General features: G+C 50.9%; 1 protein-coding gene across 1 annotated transcript in view; it reads left to right on the forward strand.

Moving 5' to 3' along the window:
• The window catches only part of ALG5 (ALG5 dolichyl-phosphate beta-glucosyltransferase), a 42,551-nt gene extending 39,754 nt beyond the window's left edge, over positions 1-2,797 (forward strand). Inside the window, exons 9-10 of the mRNA XM_036250041.1 lie at positions 1,042-1,127; positions 2,619-2,797. Coding sequence (XP_036105934.1) covers positions 1,042-1,127; positions 2,619-2,734 — 202 coding nt within the window. The 3' untranslated portion in view covers positions 2,735-2,797. The remainder of the gene's footprint in view (positions 1-1,041; positions 1,128-2,618) is intronic.
• Positions 2,798-12,104: the final 9,307 nt, after the last annotated feature.

Here is a 12,104-nt window from a genome sequence, read left to right on the forward strand (position 1 = left end):
TTTAAAATTTGTTTTTATACTGAATTATAAATACTTGGCATTTAAACTGGTTGCATATTGGATGGTGGTGCTAGTATTGCCCAAAACACAAAACTCCCAAATTCGGGTTGTCTGGGATCAGGAAATTCAGATAGAAGTGGGTTTCAGGCATTTCTGTGCTGATATTTAGAACCAAGCCCTGGAAGTCTGACGTGCGTTCCTGCCGTCTGGGTCCTTACTGACTCGGGGATGAAATAAAAGGGTGACGGGCCCCCTGCCCCAGAGACGTTAGAAGAGGTGAGTGTGGGGCGCAGGGTGCGGCGCTCCCTGAGCGTAGTGCCAACGGAGGAAGCTGCCGATCGAGAGAATTTTTTAAGCGGAATTCAGGAAAACTGAGTCCGGATTCAGAAACTTTAAGGAGAACGGATTTGACCTGCACCAAGGGGCGGACTGAAGAGGAGCTTTGGGGAAGAACCTGTCTCCTGAGCAGGACAGACGAACCGGGAATTCAGACCAGGGACGGTTGTATCACTGAATGTAAACACGAGACCGTGTATTTAATTCCTGTGTGTGTGTAATTATGTTCAAAGGGCAGTCAGACTAGTCTAAGCTGGTGTTTAACTTCCAGTAATGTTGATGCCGGAGGCCCAGGATGGCCGGGGAAGGAACGAGAAAGACGAAGACCCCTGGCCCTGCGGGGTCGGGGAAGGTCACCGGGCGGCTCCGAAGGGCCCGGGATTCTGCCCGAGAGCCGCCCAGACCCCGCTCCACCCGCTCGCTGAGCGAAAATCTCCGGGTTCTGAGCCCTGAGCCGGTCGCAGCTGGGACCCAACACCACGGGTCTTGAGATTTTCCAAAATGAAACGTTCTCCTGGGGCCCGACAGGCCCTGCTCCCCCGGGAGGCTCGGGCTGCGCTGCGGCGACGTCAGGCGGTCACGCGGGTGACTCCGGGCGGTTCGCGTCCGCTGGGCCTTCTCCCCGGCCGGGCCGGTGTCCGAACCTGCGGGCAGAGGCCCCGTCACACTGTCCGGAACTAAGCAGCCGCGTCTCTTCTCTTCCAGGGCGTTCGACGTGGAGCTGCTGTACATAGCGCGGTCCCTCCGCGTCCCCGTGGCCGAGATCGCCGTCAACTGGACCGAGATCGAAGGTGAGCGCTGCCGTCTGCCAGCTGGTCTCGAGGGGGGAGGGGACGCGAGTGGGGGAGGGGGCGGGAGTGGGGAGGGGACACGACGGGGGGGGGGGCCGGGAAACGGCGCAGCGGCCCCTCCCCCCGGCGCCCCCCTACGTGCAGCTCCCCCCTCCCGCTCCGGCTGCTCTGCCCTCGCCCCGGGTGCTCAGGAGGCTCCCACCGCCCAGAAACCCAGTGGAACCTGCTGGGCTGATTGTCTTTGAGATAAACTGTTACTTCCGCCGCCGTCTTCTCAGTAGGGTCTCATGTCCTCCCTCAGTGGGGTCATCTGAGCCCCACGGACACTGCGAAGTTAAATGAGGAGCAGCAGTTGCTTTTACCCCAAATGCCCCGGACCGTTCAGAGGCCCTTAACCGGCGTCGGCGTCCCCCCGAAATCCGCGCCGTGGGCCGTCCCGACCCTCCACTCCGCCCCGTGCTCGGGCGGGGCTGGCCGCGCGGGGTTCGGGACAGTCCGGTTGTCTCCGGCCTCCCGAGAACCACCCCAAGTTCAGCCAGGTCACCTGCGCCCGGGTGAGCGCGGCCCCCGGGGCTCCGCAGGCCCGACGTGCATGAGATGATGACTCCGTGCACTTTATTTTTTAATTTTTTTTTTTATCCTCACCCGAGGATATTTTTCCATTTTTGTTCAGGTAGAGCGGGAGGGAGAGAGAGGAAGGGAGAGAGAGAGAAACATCGACTTGAAGGGACACATCGAGTGGCCGCCACCCGCACGACCAACCAGGGCCGGGGACAACGGGAACCGAACCCGGGCCTCTCCGGACCGCAGGTCGATGCTCTAACCGCTGAGCCAAACTGGCCAGGGCACTTCGTGCACTTTCAATGCTACTGAGCTCTGTTTGCAGTCACCTCAGCGCAGCCAGGGGACAACCGGGAGAGGGGAGCCTTGTGTGTGCAGGTTGTCAGTGGTCATCAGTCCTGTGACTGGGCCGCGTCCCTGACCGCCGGCCCCGGCCCCTGGCCTGTGCGGATGCACCGACAAGACAGCCCCAAGGGGAGGAATCGGGATGGGACACTGGACAGGCTCAGAGGTGTCTTCATGTCTCCGGGCTCATCGCCGTCCGGTGGTCACAGGACAGGAGGTGACAGAGCTGGGCCCGCATGTGTGCAGCCGAGAGTCTCCGGTACAATTAGAAGAAAAATCAGCCTTTTCTCTTCGATGTCTTATCTCAGATTATTAACCTGTACTTGTGTGTAGAGCTGTACTTGATTGTAGTACAGATGGTACTGAAAAGTAGTGTCTAAAACACGAAAATTTCTCCCCTCAAATCATTCTTAGATGTGTAGATGGAATCATTTACCATATATATACAGAATATAAATGAAATTAAGGGGCCTAGAGGCTCGCTAAAGTCATGTACACTGACTTCTAAAATATAATTGTAAACTATATATTTTTTTTCTCCCTAGTATATTTAAGATAATTAATTTTAATTTTTTTTAATTGCAGGTTCTAAGCTAGTTCCATTTTGGAGCTGGCTGCAGATGGGCAGGGACCTGCTTTTTATACGACTTCGATACATGACTGGTGCGTGGAAGCTGGGACAAACCAGGAAATTTGATTAGGTTATTTGCTGTCTTTGTATTATATATCATTGTGACTTTATTTCATTTCAATTAAAATTTTAAATAAAGCTGAAATAAACCTCTGCCTTTTGATCATTTTCGAGAATTAACTGCCATAAGTAAACATTTTTATATGTCTCTGGACAAAAATAAATTTAAGGTGTTTGTAACAAATGTCAGACTTCCTTTTGCTTTAGTAATTTTGTTTATTTAGATGATCACTGTGAGACTAAGACATATAGGGTGTCCCCCCAAAAATGTATACACAACTTTGAATAATTATAAACCCGGTGTTTATTAAAAAACATTTCATCTTCAAAATATAATAGCATCTACAAACATCCTGTATCCATTTTTTTGGAGGACACACTATAGTTTTTTTTTTTATCCTCACCTAAGGACATTTTTGCATTTATCTTCAGGTACAGTAGGAAGGAGAGAGGGAGAAAGAGAGAAACATCGAGTGGCTGCCACCCACACAACCCCAACCGGGGCTGGGGACAAACTGCAACCAAGGTACGTGCCCTTAGCAGGAACCGAACCCAGGTCTCTCTGGTCCACAGGCTGACTCAGCTCTAACCGCTGAGCCAGGGCCACACTGTATAATTTTTAAACAAGACAGAAGCAATTATTTCCACTGTAAAGTACACTGCATAATTTTTATGAACTTAAAGATAAACCACAATTGTGTAAAGTGGTTTGGGATTCAAAATAAAGTCAACATCCCTGGCCAGGTTTGTCAGTTGGCAGAAGCGTTGTCCTGTGCACCAAAAAAGGTTGTGGGTTTGATTCCCAGTCAGGGCCCATACGGGAGGCAACTCATCTGTGTTTCTCTCTCTTCTTATTTCTCTCTAAAATCCAATAAAAACATATCCTTCGGTGAGGATTATAAAAAAAAAAAATTTTAAGTTAATATATATGTTTATTTTTTTGTATTTAAAGGTATGGAAATAGTGATTTTTTTTTTTACTAAATCATTTTTTATTTTTCAATTGCACTTGCCATACAGTATAATATTAGTTCCAGGTGCACACCACAGTGGTTGTACATTATGTAACTTACTAAGTGATCATCCGAGACATCTCATGCCCATCTGACGCTATGCATAATGATTAGAAGAGTATGTTCCCTGTGCTGTGCCTTACCTCCCATGACTGTTCTGTGACGGCCCATCTGTACTTCTTAGTCCCTCCTTCATCACCCCCCACCCCAGTCTGGCAACCTTCCCACTGTTCTCTGCGTCTGTAAGACTGTTTCGGTTCTGCTTGTTTATTTTTGTTGTTTGTGATCCCTCCTACTTTGTTCTTTTTTTTTTCAAGATGGCTGTGGCTATTCCTTATCTGTTTCGGTTCCAAATAAACTTTTGGAGTATTTGTTCTAGTTCTGTGAAATGGGTCATTGGTATTTTAATGGGGATCGCATTGAATCTATAGATTGCTTTGGTAGTATGGAAATTTTAATGATGTTAATTCTTCCAATCCACGAACAAAATATATGCTTCCACTCTTTTATATCTTCCTCATGTCTTTTTTCAATGTCCTGAAGTTTTCTAAAAACAGGTCCTTTCCTCCTTTGGTTAGGTTTATTCCTAGCTATCTTAATTTTTCTGCTGCAGTGGTAAATGAGATTGTTTTTTAGTTTCTCTTTCTGTATAAGAATGGTGTCAATTTCCTGATGTTAATTCTGTATCTTGCTACTTTGCCAGATTCATTTATTAAATCTAGTAGATTTTTTGTTTGTTTGTTTTTTGTTCAGATAGAGTGGGAGGGAGACAGAGAGAAACATCCACATGAAAGGGACGCATCTAGTGGCTGCCACCCACACGACCCAACCAGGGCCGGAGACAAACTGCAACCAAGGTACGTGCCCTTAGCGGGAACCGAACCTGGGTCTCTGGACCGCAGGCCGACGCTCTAACCACTGAGCAAAACCGGCCAGGGTAAGTCTAACAGATTTTTTTTTTTTATTACTTTTTTTTTTATCCTCAACTGAGGACATTTTTGTTCAGATAGAGTGGGAGGGAGAGAGAGAGAAACATCAACGTGAAAGGGACACATCGAGTGGCTGCCACCCACACGACCAACCAGGGCCGGGGACAAACTGCAACCGAGGTACGTGCCCTTAGCGGGAACCGAACTCGGGTCTCTCTGGACCGCAGGCCGTCGCTCTAACCGCTGAGCCAAACTGGCCAGGGCAGTCTAGCAGATTTTTGATGGAGTCTTTAGGGTTTTCAGTGTGCAATATCGGGTCATCTGCAAATAATAACAGTTTCCAATTGGGATCCCTTTTATTTTTTTCTTCTTATCTAATTGCTGTGGCTAAGACTCCCACTACTATGTTAAAGAGTGGCAAAAGTGGGCATCCCTGTCTTGTTCCTTTTCTTAAGGGAAATGCTTTTAGTTTTTGCCCATTGAGTAGGTCTTTCATATATGGCCTTTATTATGTCAAGATGTGATCCCTTTATTCCCACATTGCTGAGTGTTTTTATCAGAAATGGATGCTGGATTTTGTCAAAGGCTTTTTCGGCATCTATTGATATGATCATGTGATTTTTATTCTTCATTTTATTTATGTGATGTATCACGTTTATTGATTTGTGAATATTGTACCAGCCTTGCATCCCTGGGATGAATCCCACTTGGTCATGGTGAATATTTTTTTGATGTATTGCTGGATTTGATTTGCTAGTATTTTGTTCAGGATTTTGGCATCTATGTTCATCAGGGATATTTGCCTGTAGTTTTATTTCTTTGTAGTGTCTTTTTCTGGTTTTGCAATTAGAATTATGCTGGCTTCATAAAACGAGTTTGGAAGTCTTCCTTCTTCTTGAATTTTTTGAAATAGTTTGAGGAGAATGGGTCTTAGTTCTTCTTTGAATGTTCGGTAAAACTCCCCCGTGAAGCCATCCGGGCCTGGGCTTTTGTTTGCTGGGAGAGTCTTGATTACATCCTCAATTTCTTCTGTTGTTATTGGTCTGTTCAAGTTTTCTATCTCTTCCTGGTCCAGTTTTGGGAGACTATGTGTTTCTAGAAATTTGTCCATTTCTCTTAGATTGTCGAATTTGTTGCCATATAATTGTTCATAGTAGTTGTTAACGATCTTTTGTGTTTCTGTGGTGTCATGATCTATATTTTTAAAGATCACTCTGTGATATCATCTGAGATGCGTCCTGAGCGCACAGGGGTTTGGACAGACGAAGAGGGTGAGATGTGCTCCAGGGGCAGAGCGGACACGTGGCCGCTGCAGGCGGGAGAGGACACCAGGGACCAGAGCACACCCTTCGGGTGCCTGTGAGTGAGGCAGGGCAGGGACAGGACCTCCCAGGAGGGACAGGACAGGGGGCAGGGACCAACCACAGCAGGGTCAGAACAGGGGAGACGGGCCCTCCATGGAAGGCAGAGCAGGGGGCAGAGGGGACCTGGGAAGGGTCAGGGCAGGGAAACATTCATGAAGGGGGCAGGGCAGGGGGACAGGAGCTCCTCCATGGAGAGACAGGAGAGGGGAACAGGGGCTCCTGGGAAGGGTCAGGGCAGGGAGGACAGACATCCTGGGAAGGGGCAGGACTGGGGACACAGAGGACCCTCCATGAGGGGACAGGGCATATTCCATGGAGGTGTCAGTGTCCCCTGTCATCTGTCCCTCCTCCACTAACTCCTTATTGGGGGGTCTCCTGTCCCCTGCCCTCCCCCCTCCATGGAGGGTCCTGTCCCTGCCCTGCCCCCTCACTCACAGGCCTCTGAGGGGTGTGCTCCGGCCCCCGGTGTTCCTCTCTCCTGCCTCCTGGCCACGTGTCCGCTCTGCACCTGGAGCTCACCCACCCTCTTCATCTGTCTGAAGCTTCTGTGCTCTCAGGACGCACCTCAAATATCATTTCAAATGTCAAATCACAGAGTGATCTTTAAAAAATATCAATCAGATCATGTCTCGGGCCTAAAAGTCTTAATGGTTCTGATAACATTTCCAACCCACCCAGGACCCTTGATCCACCTGCTGCTCACTCTCCCTGCACCCCAGCAGCCAGGCTGTCCTGCTCCGGGGGCACGTGCTGTCCCTCGAGGGGTGGTTTTCATTTCCCCAGGTGGCAGCTCTGTCTCAACCGCCAAGTCTGAGGTTAAGTATGACCAGGTCTTGGGGAGCCCTTCCCTGAGCCTGCTGGGGAGTCTCTGCAGTGGCCCCAATCCTGTCCTGTGAGGTATCATGTGGCCACAGGTCATAGAGGTGAGACAGGTCATAGAGGTGACCTGACAAACATCCCAGGTCAGCCAGGTAACCAGGTGTTGGTGTTTTTTGTTTTGATGTGTCCATTTATTTTCAGACAGTGGGAGAGAGAGAAACTGGATGAGAGAGACATTGACTGGCTGCCTCCCTCATGACCCTGACCAGGGCCGGGGACTGAATCACAACCGAGGTTCGTGCCCCTGACCAAAATCCAGCCTGCACCTCTCTGGTCCTCAGGCCGACGCTCTAACCGCTGAACAAAACAGCCAGGGCTGCTGCTGTTTATTCAAAGCGGTGAATGAACATTTACTGAGTACAACCTGCCCCAGACCCTCCCCAGAGCACAGAGAAGGGGCAGCCCCGCCCGAGGTCCTGGCCCTTGGTGGCCAGGTGTTCCTGACACTGGGACGTGGGCAGGAGGGGGCTCAGGGGCCACGGCAGGGACTCAACCACATTTCTGGCTTTGAGGCTGGAGGAGGGACACAGGGAGGGTTTCTGGGCGGCCCCTGGGATCTGGGCGTGGCCTTGGCAGGGACAGGGAAGGGAACTGTCCTGTGAGGGGGGACCAGGAGGAGGAGTGCAGCCGATGAACCCACCTCAGGTTTCTGACCCCAGCACCTATGATCCCACGCTGTGGTGCGGGCCAGTCCGCCTGAGGTCACCGGAAGCCCATACCGTCCCTGTCGCTCCCTGGTCACATCGGCTAAGTCGGCTTCCTTCATGGCTCCTGTCTTCTGAAAGAATGTTCCTGCTCAGCCGTCTGTCTCCCAGGCCCCTCAGCCCTGAGAGGTGCCCTGTGCCCTCTGCCCGAGACCAGGTCCAGCGAGCCCACGGGGCGTGGGCACAGGTGGGATGCGTTTGAGAGCAAAAGGCACTGTTCTGATTGTGTACAATGTTATTTTTGTAATAAACTGATTCATGAACATGTAAATACATATAATTTTGAACCTCTTTAGGACATTCAAATACATGAATGAAAAAATCTTATAATTTTTTTCCAAAACCTGTGTCTCACTGTTTGGTTGAGAAATGCGGTTGCTGCTTTGGGAGCCACCTCGTGGAGGGAGAGGGTCTGGGCTGCAGACCAGGTTCCCTCTGGGATCTGCCTCCTGCCCCCTGTCCCCACTGGTCAGCCCCTGGGCCTCTGGTGGCCAGTTGACCCCCAGTGCTCCTGACCCCTCACCTCCTGGGGCAGCTTCCAGCAGGGCGGGGGCTCCACCCAGGGGTGTGGCAGCCTGGTGATCTCAGCTCGGGAGTTCTTGCTCATTTCTTACTTGGGACCTGGAAGTGTGGTGTCAGAAGTGGGGGCAGCTCGGGCGCTGTTTCCGTGTGGCTGCAGGCCTGCGGGGAGCAGGCGGTGTGGGCTGGCCCAGAGCTGTCTGATGTCACAGGACCCAGCCGAGCTCCTGGGGGAGCCTTGCTGTGTTTCGGGGTGAGAGCCAGGTGTGGCCTTTGATGCACCTCTGCGCATTTCATGGGCGGTCTGTGCACCTGTGCTCATGAAGGACGCCTGCCTGTGGTTTCCTCGTGTGCCCGCCCTGGCTCGGGTCCCGAGGACCAGCTTGCTTTGGGAATTTCTCTCTCTGGGCCATTTCTCTGCTCCACACAGTCTAAAAACCTGGTCTACAGAGTGTCCCGGCTGGTCCCTGGTGAGAAAGAGTTCTTGAACCCGTGTTCAGTTTCAGACATAGCTTTTCATGTGTTGCTTATGGATTCAATCATGGTGACTGTTTCCCTACAGAAGAAAAAGCACATGCTGTCTAGATACCAAAGTAAGACGTACTTACCGATCCTCCTGTGTAAATCCAGGAAATGGGCACATGCGTTCTCTTCCTGTTTCTCTGTCTCTGAGCACTTTCCCTCAGGTTCTCACTAGGCTGCTACTTTTGTGCATGGAACGTTTCCACTTTCAAGAGTTATGTGTGACCGACGTGTGTATTTGTCACCATCGTTCAGGTTTGTCTGAGGGTATGGTTTCCACGCCCTGGCCAGTCTTCATGCCAAGGCTCCGTATCTGAGGCCTTTTCCTTCTCTCTCTCTTCTAAATCCTCACTAGAGGACATTTTATTGTCCATTTTTTGTTCAGAGAGTGGGAGAGAGAGAGAGAGAAAAGTCAACATGAAAGGGACACATCGAGTGGCTGCCACCCTCATGAGCAACCAAGGCTGGGGACAAACTGCAGGTATGCACCCTTTGAGGGAACCAAACCAGGGTCTCTCTGGACTGCAGGCCGACGCTCTAACCATGAGCCAAACTGGTCAGGGCCAACTTTTCTTCTCTTTTGAGGCCCCAACAGCATCATCAGGCAGCAATGTGGTGTGAGTGCTGACACTTTAGCTGGGTATAGAATGTTGAGGTCATAGACTGTTTTTGTTTCGTTTTGTTTTCTTTATTGATTTCAGAGATAGAAAGGGAGTGGGAGAAAGAGGTAGAAACATCAATGAGAGCGAACATCAATTGGCCGCCTCCTGCACACCCACCACTGGGGATTAGGCCCCACAACCTGGGCATGTGCCCTGACCAGGAATCAAACCAGTGACCTCTTGGTGCATGGGTTGAAGCTCAACCGTTAATCCACACCAGCTGGGCCGGATTTTTCTTCTAACTCTGAAGTCTCTTCTACTATGTGTTCATGATCCAGGAAGAAAAATTGAAACCAGGCTGATACTTGTTAGAAACATACTTTTCCTACTGGACTTTTTAAAAAAAATTTGATCTGTAAAAGTCACATTTCACTGGGTTTTGACATAGGTTTTGGAGTCTGCTCATTAGCTCCCACCTTCAGGCCGAGTCTCCCAGTGGGTGACAGCCACTGGTTCCCAGCTCCAGCTCGTGGGCCAGGGTCATGAGGCGGCCACCTGCTGGTCTGGCTGCTCTGGTTCCAGGTCCATCTTAGCGCTAGGGCACTCATGTACCTCGGGGAAGTCTTCTTATTAGGCCACAGATTTGGGGGAGTGGCCAGGAAAATGCTGCCAGTTTCGGCACTTTGGAAAGAGCACTTGGTGGGGCTGGGTTATTGGGAGACAGGAAGAGGCGTCTGTCTGGAGAATAGGGCATTGCTGGGACTTTGATGTCAGCCAAGGTGGTCCCTCAATAGGAGGGTCATTCCACTTGGGGAGGGACTGTCTGGGCCCTGCAGGGAGGGGTGGAAATGACCCAAAGATGGATGCTAGGCCTGGACCAGCTCAGGCTGCCTCACAGGGTAATCTGGTTTCTCTCCCTTCACCGCCCAGGGTGAAGGATTTTTCCTCGATGTGGGTTATTATTCTGGTTAATGGGTAAAGTACATGATTGGATCCCAGCTAATCTGGGCCCCAGCATCTTAGCCTCTTCCCCTGAAAAGATCAGAGGGAAATTAGCTAATGACTCATTTAAACTGATCGCTGTTTGAGCCTTTGATCCATGACGGCTGCGCTGCTCCAGGGGACAAGGTTTTCAACCTGCCGATTTGAACGCACTTAGTGCTCTGCCTCAGTATCAGCTGCAGGGAGATGGAAAAGTGAGCTGGAGAGTTTCAGGAGCTTTGTAACCACAGCACAAAATGTGGAATAATGCACTGTACGTCTAGCTAATGACATAAATAATGCACTTGTGTAATTGTCAAGTAAGAGGGTGTGCGAATAAATCAATTATTTTTTACTGTAGTGTGCTTGATTGTTTCAGAAATATAATTGATTGTAATTAAGAATTAAATGTTGATAATGATTCTGTTTATCAGGTTTAACTACATGATACCATTACGCTGTAACTGCTTCAGGAAGAAGGAACAAGAATGAGGTAGTTACGAGGCAGAGACGGGGTGCTGCAGGGCTCCTCCTACGGCTGGTGAGGGTGGACTCCTCCAGCTGTGAGCTCTGGCACCTGGGCGAAGGTTCTCCAGTGGGTGTGTCCACCTTAGAGAGTCTGAGACAAAACCCACAGGTGCACAGAGGAGCGGCGTGGCCGGGCCTCCCCCAGCACTGGTCTCAGTGAACGCTGTGTGTCAGGATCCCGGGACTGGTCCGAGGCCTTGAACGTGTGTGTGGCCCCTGCCTCGGCCGTGCTCTGCCCACCTTGAGGGAGAGGCTTGACCCTGGGTGGTCTAAGCGTCAGGAAAATGAGCGTCTTCCCTTGTTCCCCATGAGCTCCGTGAGGGCAAGGGCCACCTCGTCTTTCCAGCCAGGGGCCGGAAAGTGTGAGAAGTGTTGTGCTGGATGTTCATTCTTGTGAACATACCCACGAGCCCCTTGACGTGTGGGATTGTGTCTCATTCATATTTGGAACATTCACTGGATGTTACCAGGTCCTTAAAGAACATCCAGTGAATACGTGGAAGCACTGCTCATGGTGATGAGCTCGTCAGGGTGTTGTTTCTGGGTGTCAACTTCTGTTCTCAGTCTGCCCGTGGTCACCTGCCCACACTGCCCCACTCAGGCACCCGCGCACGCATGCCACACGTATTTACTGTTAGAGTCTGAGAGTGCCCCGAGTCTCCCAGAGGCCTTCACGGGCAAACAAAGGGCCAAAGAAAATTTTCCACTCGTCTCCTAGTTAAACCTCCTCCCTTTCCTAGCAATCTTACAAGGGCATCTTGAGAGCGTCTTGAGCCTTGAGAAAACCATCTTCAGGGTGTACATGCCAAGAAAGCTTCTGCAAGGCCAGCTAACCACTGATATCCGCTTCTGTACATCCTGCTTGCTTGCAATTTGCGTTACGGGCCCCCTATAAAACTCAGCCATTTTAGCTTCTCGGGGCTGCTGCTCTCGGCTGCGTCCGTAGACGGCAGACCCTGCCTGCAGGCTTTAGCATAACAAAGCATCTTCAAACCTAAAGGATTGAGTCTGAGTGTGGTCGATCTCCTGGGTTACAACATTTACCAAGCACCTGCCCTGCGCCAAACCTGCTCAGAGCCTCCGGCCCTGGCTGGACAAGACGAGGTGGCCCTTGCCCTCACGGAGCTCACGGGGAACAAGGGAAAAGACGGCACAGGTTGTCACCACAGGCTGTTTCATGGGAGGCCAGCAGGCTGGGCAGCAAACCAAGGACAGGGGGAGCCACGTCCCCAGCGTGGGGCTGGGAGCCTGACTGAGCTTGTGGCCAGGCCCAGTGTTGCTCACTGCACAGGACTGTTCGGTCTCCCGGGCTGTTTCTTAGATCGTTTCTTCTCTCTGCT

This window comes from Molossus molossus, unplaced genomic scaffold, assembly GCF_014108415.1.
Source record: "Molossus molossus isolate mMolMol1 unplaced genomic scaffold, mMolMol1.p scaffold_m16_p_9, whole genome shotgun sequence".
In the NCBI taxonomy this organism is placed as follows: domain Eukaryota; kingdom Metazoa; phylum Chordata; class Mammalia; order Chiroptera; family Molossidae; genus Molossus; species Molossus molossus.